The following is a 16,525-nucleotide window of genomic DNA, read 5'->3' as shown; positions in this document are numbered from 1 at the left end:
CTCTTCAACTCTCAAGCTAATTATTCCTTGTTTCATCGTTGTTGACATTTCTTCCTTATCGATACATTCGAGTAAAACTCAGTTAAACCATCAATCTCAGGTATGAACACACAGGTGGACACTCTCAGGTCACATTTAAGGGTTCATTTTAACAGTAAATGTAGTTTTAGTCATAATTGAGTCATGTACATTGTTTTAGTTTTAGTGGACTAAATATCATTAGATTATATATTATAGTCTATATAATATAATAAAGTTTAAAGGATAATGCTTTTTTAAAGTTAGTGTTGAATGAGTGAAGTCATTATTCCTACTAGATGAAATGAATGTTATATTTATCTGTTATTGAATGGTAGGAAGGTTTGAATGGTTCATACACACAGACATATCTTTATTTACCTGGCTTGGCCATAAAAGAGCATCTCAATAACAATAATCAGCTGCTAATGTTGCTTCAAGTTTGAAGTGGAGACAGATGACAGAATAAAGTCCAGTGTGTCTCTCTGTTATATTTAGTTTTCTGATTCATCATCTAGTTAAAAATCTGTTAATTATCCGTCTGATCAACAAAAGAAACAGAAACAACTTTCTTCATTTATCAGACACATTTTTCTTTTCATGTTATTTCCTCCATTAACTGTTATTATGGATGGATATTATATGTTGTTATGGATCAAATGAACATAAGGAAGAGTTTGTCTGTCACATTTTAAAAATATTTATATTTGACATAATGTGTCATCATTTCCATGTGAGCGTCTGGTTTGATATGAGTTTACTTAGTTTATTGAGTTACATCATATCAATTATTCCTCAAACATTCAACCTAATAAAACAAATCAGTATTTAAAAACACTCTGGTCATATTCAGAGTTATTAAATAATTAATTCACAATCAGAATATCAATAAATAACCTTCAGATACAAATAGTGAATAAATAACATTCTGCCAGTAGTAATGTTTCATATGTTTCTGAGCAGCACACAGTAGATACACAGCAGGAATGTTTGTTAAATACATATAATGTAATATAATATAATATGATATAATATAAACGTTCATGATCTCCTGATGTCCCTGAACTCATCAGAGTCCATCTGTTATTTTATTATTGATGTATTTACTGTTTATTATAAAGAAGTTCACTTGTATCATGAACTTTATTTAGAACTTTCTAACTTGTGGTTGTTTCTTCTTATTGTGTCTTTCAACTATTATTATTATTATATATTCAAACCAAATGAATGAACACATGGAATAATTACAGTCAAATGTTTTGCTGTCTTATAGCTGCATTTATTCTCTGATCACTTCAAAAATGCTCCTTTTGTCTCCTTTTGATATTGAAGTGATGACTGGCTCTATCCTCAGGACAACATGCAGAGATCAATATTTAATCTAGTGATTTATCATGTGGGAGGACATATTTGTTCATCACATCTTCTTCTTCAGGTCTTTTCCTCTCAGACTTCAGTGAAAGAATCCAGCAGACAGTTGAGACAGATGAGTTTCAGCCTGTTTCTGTGTCACTCTGACAAACTGAGGAACACTGCTTCATGTTGAACAGCAGTTAGGACTCATGTTGGATAGAAAATCATTCTGACTGTGTTTCTTCCTCCAGGGTGGACCATGGTGGAGAGCACAGGTTAAAACCTGGTCTGAAGAAGTGTAAGTGTGGATTGAATTTGATTCATGACAACTAAACAGCACACAGTCAGTTTCTCTTTAAATACAAAGTTGGTCTTTGTGGTATTTATTCATTAAAACATTACTGACAAAATGTGTCATCATGAAACTTTATAGAAATGAACAACAGATCAGAAGTTAAACAGAGAATAAATCCATCAGGTGTGTCAGATGATAAACTGCTGCTGTGTTGTTTCTTCTTCTCTTCATCAGATTTCTGTGAACTCACACTGGACACAAACACAGTACACAGAAACCTCAAACTGTCTGATAACAACAGGAAGGTGACACGTGTGGAGGAGGTTCAGTCATATCCTGATCATCCAGACAGATTTGACTACTGGGCTCAGCTGCTGTGTAGTAATGGTCTGACTGGTCGCTGTTACTGGGAGGTCGAGTGGAGAGGAAGTGTTTATATATCAGTGAGTTACAGAAGAATCAGCAGGAAAGGAGGCAGTGTAGACTGTTTATTTGGAGGGAATGATCAGTCCTGGAGACTGACCTGCTCTGATGATGGTCGTTACTATGTCTATCACAATAAGATAGTAACACCCATCTCCTCCTCCTCCTCCTCCTCCTCCTCCTCCTCCTCCTCCTCCTCCTCTGTCTCTGACAGAGTAGCAGTGTATGTGGACTGTCCTGCTGGCACTCTGTCCTTCTACAGAGTCTCCTCTGACACACTGATCCACCTCCACACCTTCAACACCACATTCACTGAACCTCTGTATGCTGGGTTTGGGTTTGGGTCATGTCAGCCTGGTTCCTCAGTGTCTGTGTGTCCTCTGTCTGAGTGAGAGTCTCTTCCTGTGTGTGAAGATGTAAATAAATAACTTTGAGAAGTTTGAGTAACATTATTTTCATTGCTGGTTAAAATTCAAGCAGAAGCAAACACAACGAGCTTCTGTAACATTGATCTGATTATTAAAATAAAAAGCAGTTTGAACTTGAAGCTTTTGGTTTTCTGTTTGTTTTTGACACCAGCAGGACTCCGTACATCTCAGCTCTCTGTTTTTACTTTATTGAACAACAGCAGAATATACAAACATACAGGTAAACATTAATATCAGTTAAATATGTAATAATATGAGGAAATGAACAACATGAGAGCAAATATTAAAGTAATTACATTAAAATAAATGAGGTAAATGAAAATAAATAATCAGCATTCAGATATATTTAGTCAGTATAGCCGATAATATATTGAAATGTATTTATTTGGATAAACCCCTTGAGATGCATCATCTCGATTTCCAGGGGGTCCAGACATATAAACAGACATTGATTAAACATACAAGCAAATAAATAAATAAAGAAGAGACAGAAGATAGAAAAAAGGACAGACCACAGTAACATCATGACGACATCAGAACAAAACAACCATTAAAAAATAAAAAAGGCCACAATGAAAAAAACTGAAACTGAGACAACAGATAATGAAAACAATCACTTCACCAAATCAGAAAGTTCATGCAGCTTCAATGAAAACCAGAGCAGAAGACAGAGCACGCTTAAAGATAACAAATGAAGGATCTGATATTAGCCGGTAGGTTATTCCAATCTGCTGAAAGATTTATTAACATTGGGAACAGAAAGATAGAGATGGGCAGAATGTCTGATATGGTAAATTGATGGTATAAGAAACTGCTGTAGATAAGGTGGATAATTAAGGTCAATACATTTGTATATAAGCTGCAACCAGTGCATATGTCTTCTCTCATTCAATGAACTGGGCGTAACGTCCATGATGTCTTGCTGCCGCTGAGTTCAGTCTGAATTTATCTATAAAAAAATCTATCTATCTATCTATCTATCTATCTATCTATCTGCAGATTAGCAATAAGAAGCTAGCAGGACAAAGACAATAAACACTTAATAAAAAGCCACAAAGCAACAATAAGGCTTCTGTGGCTTCAAATTAAAATCATCTGTGAGCTGTAGAAAAACTTGTGTTTTATTCTTTCTTTGAATAGTTTGTGTAATATTCTTCTTGTTAAACTTTTGATCTGTTAGTTCAGGTCCATCTAACATCAGTGAAGGCTGATTCTTCTTTTCATCTTTACTTCTGTGACTTTTCACAAGTTCAATGAATTCATGGTTACAGCAGAAGTGAAAGAGTTCATATTACTGAATCATCACTCACATTATGAAACTATAAGAGACACAATAAACATCATCCATGACGTCATGTTTACTATTTAAAGTGTGGGTGACGTCACTCAGCGCGCCTGTGGGCGGGGCGTCGGGTTTCTCTTCCTGTGTGTGAGCAGGTGAGACACACCTGAGCAGCAGCAGACAGCAGCAGACGCTTTCATCACTTTGTCTTTTAAACTTTACTTTATGTTTTACATTAAAGTGATCCGCGCGGAGCGGCAGCGCGAGACCGGAAACCGGAGCTACATCCGAGAGTCCGTGCACGCGCAGCAGCTGACGGCAGGTGAGTCCAAGTTCTGAGAATGTTTTAAAAAGACGAGTGAAGCAGTTATTAGATGTTTGGACTGAGCGCCCCCCCAATTAATATAATATAATATAATATAATTTAATACAGCTGTCTCAGATGGGAGGGGTTGGACTTCAGAGCTGAGGCCAGAGAATCCTGACACGAAGCACAGCAGGCACTGATGAGCTCAGCCCCCCCCCCCCACCTTCCATCCTACCCTCCCTCCTTCCTTCCTTCCATCCTTATTTCGTTCCTTCCTTCCTACCTTCTGTCCTTCCTCCTCCCTCCTTCCTTTCTTCCTTTCTTCTGTCCTTCTTTCCTCCCTCCCACCTACCTTCCTTTCCATTCATTATATTATATTCATTATATTATATTATATTTATTATAATCAGTGTTTATTGTACAGGCAGTGTTATATGATGATTTTCTTCCCCTCATGTTTCTCCAGACAGCTGCTGGTTGTTTTCTTCAGGATGTAATATTTGATATGACTGTACTGCAGTGTTTTCACTCTATTATTGTGATTATGAGACATACTGTATATTTATGTGTTTTATGTTGTTTGTCTGTAATCATCTGTGTTGCTGCCACTCTGAGCCAGAACAATTAACTCTGTAGTTATGAGATCAAGGCAAGGCAAGGCAGTTTTATTTATATAGCGCATTTCATACACAATGGCAATTCAATGTGCTTTACATAAAACAGAAAAACATGTAATTTGAGAAACTTAAAACATACAATTAACCCCCACCCCCACCCCCACATAATAAAAACAAAGTACAGAAAAATAGAAAGACATAAATAAAATGATTGCAGCATAACATAATAAATTAGCTTTAAAATCATTAAAAGGACATAGAGTGCAAATGAAAGATTAAAATGTAAAGTGCTTTAAAAGAGCTCAATCATAAGCTCAGGAGAAGAGAAATGTTTTTAACCTGGATTTAAAAGTGTTCACTGTTGGGGCTGATTTCAGTTCTGCTGGTAGTTTGTTCCAGTTGTGTGCAGCATAACAGCTAAAAGCTGCTTCACCATGTTTAGTTTGAACTCTGGGCTCAACTATCTGACCTGAGTCAGTAGATCTCAGAGCTCCACTGGGTTTATATTCTACTAACATGTCATTCATGTATTCTGGACCTAAACCATTCAGTGATTTGTAGACCAGTAGCAGAACTTTAAAATCTATTCTATAGCTGACTGGGAGCCAGTGTAAAGACTTTAGAACTGACTGGGAGCCAGTGTAAAGACTTTAGAGCTGACTGGGAGCCAGTGTAAAGACTTTAGAACTGTCTGGGAGCCAGTGTAAAGACTTGAGAACTGGAGTAATGTGCTCTGATCTCTTTGTTCTGGTTAAAACTCGAGCTGCAGCGTTCTGAATGAGCTGCAGCTGTTTAATGCTTTTTTGTGGGAGTCCAGTCAGAAAACCGTTACAGTAGTCGAGTCTACTTGAGATGAAAGCATGAATCAACTTCTCCTGGTCTGTTTGAGACATAAAACCCTTCACTCTGGATATGTTCTTAAGCTGATAGAAGGCTGTTTTGGTGACTGATTTGATGTGACTGCTGAAAGTCAGATCTGTGTCTATCAGCACGCCAAGGTTTCGGACTTTTTCCGTAGTTTTTAGAGAGAGTGACTCGAGATGTTTACTGACAGCAATCCTCTTCTCTTTATTGCCAAAAACAATGACCTCAGTTTTGTCCTGATTTAATTGAAGGAAATTTTGGTTCATCCAATTAGTTACTTGCTCTAAACAGTGACACAATGACTGTATTGGACTGTAGTCATCTGCGGACAGTGCTAGGTATATCTGTGTGTCATCTGCATAACTGTGATAGTCTACATTACAGTTCTGCAGAATTTGACCCAAGGGCAGCATATATAGACTGAACAGAAGAGGTCCAAGAACTGACCCCTGAGGAACTCCACATGTCATAGCCACTCGATCAGATTCATAACTTCCAATGGTCACAAAATAACTCCACTCTTCCAAGTAGGACCTGAACCAGTCTAGGACTGTTCCGCTGAGTCCTGCCCAAGTTTCCAACCTGTTCAACAGTATACTGTGGTCCACAGTGTCAAATGCAGCACTGAGATCCAACAGGACCAGAACTGACACCTTGCCTGAGTCATTGTTCAACCTTATGTCATTTAACACTCTAATAAGAGCTGTTTCTGTACTGTGGTTCGGTCAGATCAGGTCAGAGCCTGATTGAAATTTGTCAAAAAGTCCACTGGAGTTCAAGAAATTGCTGAGTTGATTAAAAACCACTTTCTCAACGATCTTGGCTATAAAAGGAAGATTTGAGATAGGTCTGTAGTTGGTTAACATGGAAGCCTCCAGCGTTCTCTTTTTTAAGAGTGGCTTAATGGCAGCTACTTTTAGGAGTTTAGGAATCACACCTGATTTAAGTGAGCTATTTATTACTTGTCGCAAATCAGTTTGGACAGAGTTCACAATAGTTTTAAAGAAATCTGATGGCATTGTGTCAAAACAGCATGTTGATGGTTTTAGATGCTGCACTGTTTCCTCTATGGTTTTTTGGTCAACTATTTTAAATTCTGACATTGCAGTTGAGTTATTCCTGGGAGGTCTTAGGGATTGCATCATTTTATTGTTTTGTTGATTTGTGTTGATATTTAACCTTATGGACTGGATTTATTCACTGAAAAAGCAAGCAAATTCATTGCATTTTTCTGTGGAAAGGAGTTCTGGAGCTATCTGTTGAGGGGAGTTTGTAAGCTTATCAACCGTAGCAAACAGAGTACGAGTGTTGTTGATGTTCTTATTAATCATTTCAGAAAAGTGTTGCTGTCTAGCTTTGAGTAACTCATATTTAAAATTACAAAGACTTTGTTTGTAGAGGTCAAGGTGAATTTGAAGTTTAGTTTTTCTCCACTTACGCTCTGCTTTCCTGCATTCTGTTTTTAAAGCCTTTATCATCATAGTGTTCCTCCATGGTGTTTTCTTTCTGCTCAACGTCGTCTTAGTTTTAATAGGTGCAACAGCATCCATGACATTTGAGATTTTCCAGTTAAATTTATCCAGGACTTCATCAACTGACTCTGCACTCACAGTTGGTGACATAGCTATAGCCTCCATAAACTTTGCACTGGTATTCTCATTTATGTACCTTCTCCTAACAGACACAGAGGTTAACTGAACATTTGGAATGATCTGTAAGTCAAAGAACACACAGAAATGATCAGAAAGAGCCAAGTCCTTAACATCAACAGAAGAAATATCAACACCTTTAGAGATAACCAGATCCAGAGTGTGGCCTCGAGTGTGTGTGGGCCCTTTCACATGTTGCAAGAGGCCAAAAGTGTCAAGTAGAGCAGAGAGTTCTTTGGCGTTACTGTCCATGTTATTGTCTACATGAATGTTAAAATCCCCTGTTATGATAAAAAAGTTGTAGTCAGTCAAATGCCAAATGCACAAAGAGAAATAGGGTGAAGCTACAGCGAGGGTATGTTTGCTTCCTGTTTTCAAAATAAAAGCAACAATTCTATCATTATGGTTTTCTTAATAATAAAAGGTGTTTTATTTTGTGAAAATGACCTGAAGTGCGTTACTCACTACGGCTAACATGAGCGGCTCCAACTTCTCAGGAACAAAACTTTAAACAGGTGTTATTTGGACAAATTAGCGTCACATTGTGGATCTAAAGGGCTACTTTACTTTCTTCCTAAAAAGGTTAGACATGTGGATAAAGTGGTTTATTTACAGAGTTAGAGCTAAAATGAAATCAGCTTCAGCCTGATGATTTCAGCTCGGGTAGGAACGAAATGCATTGTGGGTTATCGTGTAGTTTACTACAGTGTAAACGGTCTGCTTACTATTTTAGAATCATAATTCAGTTCAGACTATAGAAATGTTGCATTAATGCAGCAAGATTACTTTCAATTAATTAGTTAGACATGGACTCTGAAGTTATAAGGATGTGACGACTTCCTCAGATCATACACAGAAACAGTAAAAGGCCTCATAGAAGAGTTCAGGCTCTTCAGATGATAAATGATCAAATACCACCATCTAGTGGACAGATAGCAGAACTACATGCGATGTGTGATTTCTCTGACACTGACTGGTTAGACTGGTTTGCACATCACTCTGATGTTGTTTAGACTTGGACTGTGAAGTTATGAGGGTGTGACAGCGTCCTCAGATCAAATGCTCACAGACAGCAGGACTGACGAGGGAGAATGAGCAGCTTCTTCTCTCCCAGTGTTTCCTCTACACATGAAGGTGGAAAGTGTCTGTAAGTTGACGTGAAGTGAGTTCAGCAGGTGAGAATCCTACCAGAGAAATCTGTAAATGTCTGATGAACACCATCACTTTGATCACATTGTGTTGTATCACTGTTTGACTGCAGCTCAAATGTTTCTTCATGCTGATTGGCTGTTTTAAATACCTGTTTGATGTTTGCTGGTATAAATATTCTCCAGATATTGTAAAGAGGTTAAACTATATTTATATTATAAAGATTTACATGTATGACTGTTAGTGATTAACAGGTAAAACCAACAGCAGTTTGATTGTAATCTCATCATCAGTGAAAAATGCAGGACGTGTCAGAACTGGTTGAACAGCTTTGATCAACTTGACTAAAGTTCATTTTTTAACTGTGTTCAAACTTCCATCTTACAACACTGAGACTGACTCTGTTTAACTGAAGCACATTTAACACAGTTCATGTCTCTAGATGGACCAGAGCCAGCTGTAAGGGACCTTAGAGGCTGCTTAGGGCCCCTCAGCCTTCAGGGGCCCAAACTAACAGAACATGTGAACTATGTTTGAGTTTAACTGTTAAACTTCTGCCACAGTTTAAATATTTAAAGATAAATGTGAACATTTAACTCACAGGTCATCGTTTTCTCTTGGTGCTAACTGACATCCCAACATCCTTTTTTATTGGTTCAAGATATAACAAAGAAACAAATATTAAAACAGTTTTGAGGATTTTAATAAATAACAGCTTTGGAGGACACATCATTGTGTTTTGGGGACCAAAACTAAAACTAGAAAAATTGAAGGCTGAATAATAAATGTTAAGATTATGACAAAAAAACCAAAAAACAAACAGATATAAGATTTTGGATTTTGGGATTGTAGGAAATACATTTTGGATGTACAAATTCAAACTTTGGGAAACATAATATTGACACTGGGCTGTAAAACAATTCTCAGATGAATCTCTTTTTAGTGCTTCACCAATGTTCATATTGCCTCTGAATATTTGTAACATGTTATTGACAGTAATAAGAACTACTGTGTGTGTGTGATGTGCAGCTGGTTGTAATGAATGAGCATGTTGTTGTGTTTGTGTGAAGGTGTTTCTCTGCTATGGATCAGAGTGAGGACAGAGAGGAGGGAGTCCCTCCCTCTAAAAGCTCTCTGTGTGGGGAACATGACAGCCAGACCAAAGCTCAGAGGTGAGATGAGGATCTCTAACTGTCCATCACTGTTCTCCACTCGCATCACTCCACCATCATTATTCACACTCAAAGCTCTGTGTGTGTTGTGTTGAAGGACAGAGAAGCAGCACAGACCAGACTCTGATGAACTCAGCCTACCTGAACCTAAGAAGTTCAAACATGAACATAAATCTGCTGATCAGAGGTAAGAATGTAAAATCTTTGTTTCTTCTTACTGATGTCACTGTGGTCCCACATTTCAGAGTTAATTTAATGAGCCCAGTGTTGTTAGTTCTGATAGAAATGAGACCAAACTCATAGATAAGACCAAACGTGTAATAAACTAGAGTTATCCTTGATGTATAAACTACAGAGTCTCACAGGGGTCAATTAGAGGAAGAAGTATATTGAGGAGGAAATCCTCAACTGTTCCTGTTTGACACTGAGACATTAAACTTCTGTTCTGGCTCGTCCTGGTCTCTGTGATCAAAACTGTGTTTTAACAAAGCTCAACTCATCATATATGAAGTTGTTCTTCTGCTGTATAGTATCTTAATACTCAAGCACATTGGTATTCTTGCTTCTTCATGTTATGAGGAAACATACCAACATCAACTTCTTCACAGCTTTTAATCAGACACACTCTGAGAACCTGAATTGAACAAAGGTTAATTTATATTTTCCCAGCAAAACTTAATCCAGACGTCCCAAAATGGTTCAAAAATATTGTCCAAGAAATTAGACTTTGTTGTGATTTGCTGCTATACAAATAAAGATTGATTGATTGATGGCAGCGAACTACAGGTTGTGTTCAGTGACGACCAGCTGTGTGATTTTTCTTGGTCTCCACCAACATCACTGAGACCTGATGTTGTCCTGCTGTCAAAGGCCTCATAGCAGGAGATCATGTTTGAGCAGACTGTGTCCTGGAAGATCAGAGATGCATCTGTGCTCTCTAAGCTAGTTAGCCAAGCTAACAATGTCAGTTTGTTGTAGCTGTGTGGATCAGTTTCTTACTGCAGGTTTATGTAGAAACACCTGATGTGTCGTAGCTGTCGTCCAACAAAACACACAATCTTCAGGATCAACACTGTAGTTACACTTGTTTTATCTCTTCTGTTTCCATCAGGATCCATCAGCAGAGACCAGATTCTCCTGAACCCAGCTGTGTGTCCATGAAGAGTGACTGGTCTAAGGGTCGAATTATTGAGTTCAAACATGGACATCAGTCAGCTGATCAGAGGTCAGACTGTAAAATGTTTGTCTGTTATTATCCAACTCTCATAAGAAGAAGTTTGATTGATGTAGAAATTAATTCTTGACTTCAGTGATACATAACTGCAGTAAAAACTCTAAACAGTTTTACTAACTTAGTTCATTCCAGAACTTTCTGTTGTATCCCATGGTCTTCCTCAGTGAATGAGACTTACTCAGGTATCATCAAGTCAGATGTGAATGTCCTCTTTGATCTTTCTCTGACTGTCCATTGACTGCAGGTCAATGACCTTTGACCTCTTCCCAGTGGATACTGTGGAGTATTGTGTGTATTAAAGTCTCATATATCTTATTATTCTGATGTTGTTCAAAAACTATTAAAACAGGTCAGTGAGCCACAACTTCCCAATGCAGCTTTCAGCTTCACCAGCTCGTTGTGGCTCTGCACGAGATTTCTTGACAATGAAAAAATATAGAAATTAATGACCATACCTGAACACATCCCTTATCTGATGAAGGCTATGGGATACAGTTGAGAGCTGTAGGAATGACAACAGATGTTGAATTTAGAGTATTTACCACAGAAGAGGCATGAGAATAATTATGACTGGGTTTTTATTTCCATCAGGATCCATCAGCAGAGACCAGATTCTCCTGAACCCAGCTGTGTGTCCATGAAGAGTGACCGGTCTATGAGTCACCCTATTACCTTCAAACATGGACATCAGTCAGCTGATCAGAGGTCAGACTGTAAATTGTTTGTCTGTTATTATCCAACTCTCATAAGAAGAAGTTTGATTGACTGAAACTGTTTTTACACACAATGTCCTCATAAACACAAACACACACACTCCTCCTACAAACACTTTTCTAGAAACCACAAACTTTATGTGTTTAACAGTTTTTAAACAGAGGTACAAAGTCTTTACAGAGACAAATGATCAGAGGTCAGAACAGCTGAGTGTTTTACCTGGATCCACTGTGATAGAACACAACATATTTAACACTGAGTGTCATTATTTATTCTGAGACTTCATCTTTTCTTCACAGAGTTCATCAGCAGAGCTCAGAGGTTCTCAGTGGTCAGTCTGTCCAGCAGCATCAAACACAGCTGGACTCCATATTTATGGTGTGTAAATAAATGTAAAGCACAGCTACTACTGCTAACTACAACAGCCACAGACTAAATACTAAACTACCATTCTGGTCCTAACAGTCTCCATGCTGCACTCTGTAGACCAGCAGCTTTTCAGTCTGTCACTGATCATCTGATGTTGACTTCTACCAGTTACATTTACATTTGATTGTGTTCCAGCTGCTGGAGGAGAACATCAGCAGGTTTGTGAAGAACGAGCTGAAGAAGATGCAGAAGGCTCTGAGTCCAGATTACCCAGAATGCTTAGAGAGTCAGAGTGAGGATGAGGAGGTGTTGGACGGTGAGGAGGAAGAGCAGAGGAGGAGCAGCAGAGAGGCATTTCTGAAGATCACAGTGCACTTCCTGAGGAGAATGAAGCAGGAGGAGCTGGCTGAGCATCTGCAGAGCAGTAAGAGGATTTTAACAGATTTAACATGATGGAGAGGAAATGGAGGCAACATGGGAGAGGTTTATATTTCAAACTCTGCTGTTAATTAAATTAATTTAAATCCAATGCCTTTATTGTCGTTGCACAGCAGTACAACTAATTGTGTGTCCCCATAGCTAATACACATAAAAACAGCAACAGACAATAAATATAAAAGAACAGACAATAAGACACGATGGATAAAAAAAGAGAATATAAAAATGGCACTAATAAATATAGAAGCAGTAATAAATAAGAACAGTTGTTACTTAATTGTATATCTGAGGTGCATATGGAGGGTGTTCAGATTTCTGATAGCTTTGGGGGAAAACTATTGCAGAATGATGTAGAGCTTGTATGGATACTCTGGAGCCTCCATCAGATGGCAAGGTGGTGAGAGGTATTGGATGGGTCAGTTATTATCTTGGTGGCCTTTCGGACACACCAGTCTGTGTAGATGTCTTCTATGTAGAGAAAAGAGACATCTATGATCTTTCCAGCTGCTCTCACTGTTTGGTCAGCAGCTGTACAGTTCCTGTACTACTGTACCAGACAGTGATGCAGTGAGTTAAGATGCTCTTGATGGTTCCTCTCTAGAATATTGTCATGATAGATGGAGGGGAGTTCACAGGAAGTGGAGGCACTGCTGGACTTCCTTAGTGAGAGCTGTGGTGTTGATGGACCAGTTCAGATTGTCTGCCACGTGCACTCCCTGAAACTTGGTGCTGCTGACTCGTTTGACAGTGGCCCCATTGATGGTCAGCAGGGCCTGGACATGACGGCCTTTTCTGAAATCAACAACTGTCTGATTGATTTCATTTCTTGTTTGTTCATTCAGGAACTCTTGCTGAAAAGTGTCAATGTAAACTGAAGTCTAACCTGCAGAAGAAGTTCCAGTGTCTGTTTGAGGGGATCGCTAAAGCAGGAAACCCAACCCTTCTGAATCAGATCTACACACCGCTCTACATCACAGAGGGAGGGACTGCTGAGGTCAATGATGAACATGAGGTCAGACAGATTGAAACAGCATCCAGGAAACCAGACAGACCAGAAACAACAATCAGACATGAAGACATCTTTAAAGCCTCACCTGGAAGAGATGAACCAATCAGAACAGTGATGACAAAGGGAGTGGCTGGCATTGGAAAAACAGTCTTAACACAGAAGTTCACTCTGGACTGGGCTGAAGACAAAGCCAACCAGGACATAGACTTCACATTTCCATTCACTTTCAGAGAGCTGAATGGGCTGAAAGAGAAAAAGTACAGCTTGGTGGAACTTGTTCATCACTTCTTTACTGAAACCAAAGAAGCAGGAATCTGCATGTTTGAAGAGTTCCAGGTTGTGTTCATCTTTGACGGTCTGGATGAGTGTCGACTTCCTCTGGACTTCCACAACACTGAGATCCTGACTGATGTTACAGAGTCCACCTCAGTGGATGTGCTGCTGACAAACCTCATCAGGGGGAAACTGCTTCCCTCTGCTCACCTCTGGATAACCACACGACCTGCAGCAGCCAACCAGATCCCTCCTGAGTGTGTTGGCATGGTGACAGAGGTCAGAGGGTTCACTGACCCACAGAAGGAGGAGTACTTCAGGAAGAGATTCAGAGATGAGGAGCGGGCCAGCACCATCATCTCCCACATCAAGACATCACGAAGCCTCCACATCATGTGCCACATCCCAGTCTTCTGCTGGATCACTGCTACAGTTCTGGAGGATGCGTTGAAAAGAAGAAAGAGAAGAGAGCTGCCCAAGACCCTGACTGAGATGTACATCCACTTCCTGGTGGTTCAGTCCAAACTGAAGAACATCAAGTATGATGGAGGAGCTGAGACAGATCCACACTGGAGTTCAGAGAGCAGGAAGATGATTGAATCTCTGGGAAAACTGGCTTTTGAGCAGCTGCAGAAAGGCAACCTGATCTTCTATGAATCAGACCTGACAGAGTGTGGCATCGATATCAGAGCAGCCTCAGTGTACTCAGGAGTGTTCACACAGGTCTTTAAAGAGGAGAGAGGGCTGTACCAGGACAAGGTGTTCTGCTTCGTCCATCTTAGCGTTCAGGAGTTTCTGGCTGCGCTTCATGTCCATCTGACATTCATCAAGTCTGGAGTCAATCGGCTAGCAGAAGAACAAACAACATCCCAGATATGTTTCTACCAGAGTGCTGTGGACGAGGCCTTAAAGACTCCAAATGGACACCTGGACTTGTTCCTCCGCTTCCTCCTGGGTCTTTCACTGCAGACCAATCAGACTCTCCTACGAGGTCTGCTGACACAGACAGGAAGTAGCTCACAGACCGATCAGGAAGCAGTCGAGTACATCAAGAAGAAGCTCAGTGAGAATGTGTCTGCAGAGAGAAACATCAATCTGTTCCACTGTCTGAATGAACTGAATGATCGTTCTCTAGTGGAGGAGATCCAACACTACCTGAGATCAGGAAGTCTCTCCACAGTTAAACTGTCTCCTGCTCAGTGGTCAGCTCTGGTCTTCATCTTACTGTCATCAGAAAAAGATCTGGATGTGTTTGACCTGAAGAAATACTCTGCTTCAGAGGAGGCTCTTCTGAGGCTTCTGCCAGTCTTCAAAGCTTCACATAAAGCTCTGTAAGTGGATGAACCACTGGATATTTGAACAAGTTCAAAATATGTTTAATTTAAAATATGATGAATTAAATATTTTGTGTTTGTTATCAACCCTTTCTTCAGGCTGAGTGGCTGTAACCTCTCTGAGAGAAGCTGTACAGCTCTGTCCTCAGTTCTCAGCTCCCAGTCCTCTAGTCTGAGAGATCTGGACCTGAGTAACAACAACCTGCAGGATTCAGGAGTGAAGCAGCTTTCTGCTGGATTGGAGAGTCCACACTGTGGACTGGAGACTCTCAGGTCAGAATAGAGCATCTATAATTTTATTCTACTGAACAATGACAATAAAATTGGTTCTGACTTTTTATACATATACATACTATATATACGTTTTACATTCAAATTAAAGACAAATATTCTGCATATCTGTAGGATTCTGGTACATATGTGATTAAAACATTGAGTTATCAACCTTTTTATGTTTCCAGTCTGTCAGGATGTCTGATCACAGAGGAAGGCTGTGCTTCTCTGGCCTCAGCTCTGAGCTGCAACCCCTCCCATCTGAGAGATCTGGACATGAGTGACAACAACCTGCATGATTCAGGAGTGAAGCAGCTTTCTGCTGGACTAGAGAGTCCAAACTGTACACTGGAAACCCTCAGGTCAGGATGGAGCATCTATAGTTTTGTTGTCCTGAACAATGACAATAAAACTAATTCTGAGAACCTCCTTTTTATACTTAAATTTATATTACATCTTTTGACAGAGAATCACAAACAACAAGCATCACAGTACATAAAGAAAACATCATGGCCATATGTCTGGATTTTGGACGGGGGTTTCTACACAGTACTACTTTTGTACTTCATTTGTAGAACATATATCATGAGGAAGACAAATTACATATTTAAACACCCTTTTAATCAGAGTTCACGTGACAATCCCCAACCTCCTTCCTTACTCCAACAAAAACATTGTCCATTTTGTCCATCTTATCCCATTCATGGAATTGGTTGATTGGAATTTTTTCCCCGCTTTAGTTTTTATTGATTTTTCACATTTTGTATGTGCATCCACCGACACACGTACACACCACATCAGACAATACAGAAACCAAACAAAGCCACACTAGAAAACAAAAACAAAATAAAGTCCTGTTGGTTCATTAGTCTCTCAGTTTCGTCCTCTGTATCAAATGTTCTTTCAATAGTCTTTGTTTCTGTTCAAGGTTCTGAAAATACTAATTATTGTTTGTATCACACCATTCACTTCCATGTAGGGATCTATCTTGATTTCTTTCCTGTAATAATCTCTTAGTTGTAAGTACCTGTAGAATTCGTGTTCACCCAGATCATACTTGTCTCTCATGTTCTGAAAATTCTCCAGATCCTCGTCTTTCTCTAGAGTGCACCGTAATTCCCTTAATTTCCCACTGTGTGAATCCCTTGTCACACCTGGCAGGTTTGAAATTACTGTCAGACGCAACCCATATATACCATAATTCCAGAGTGAACAGTATAGTTGAGTCCATTTTATTTTTAATTTTATTGTATGTTTCTTTATCTCCAATCACATTCTGAATTGGGCCTGATTTACACCAGCAGAGTAAATATCTCAGCTGGGC

At 39.3% G+C, this 16,525-nt stretch overlaps 1 protein-coding gene across 1 annotated transcript in view; it reads left to right on the top strand.

The window, feature by feature from the left end:
- Window positions 1-2,603, top strand: part of LOC128377447 (NLR family CARD domain-containing protein 3-like) — a 36,457-nt gene extending 33,854 nt beyond the window's left edge. The window contains exons 13-14 of the mRNA XM_053337399.1: window positions 1,623-1,669; window positions 1,901-2,603. Of these exons, the coding sequence (XP_053193374.1) occupies window positions 1,623-1,669; window positions 1,901-2,481 (628 nt within the window). The 3' untranslated portion in view covers window positions 2,482-2,603. The remainder of the gene's footprint in view (window positions 1-1,622; window positions 1,670-1,900) is intronic.
- Window positions 2,604-16,525: the final 13,922 nt, after the last annotated feature.

Source organism: Scomber japonicus, chromosome 17, assembly GCF_027409825.1.
Source record: "Scomber japonicus isolate fScoJap1 chromosome 17, fScoJap1.pri, whole genome shotgun sequence".
Taxonomy (NCBI): Eukaryota; Metazoa; Chordata; class Actinopteri; order Scombriformes; family Scombridae; genus Scomber; species Scomber japonicus.
Note: the sequence above shows the minus strand (reverse complement) of the source record. Positions and strands in the feature narration are given on the sequence as shown.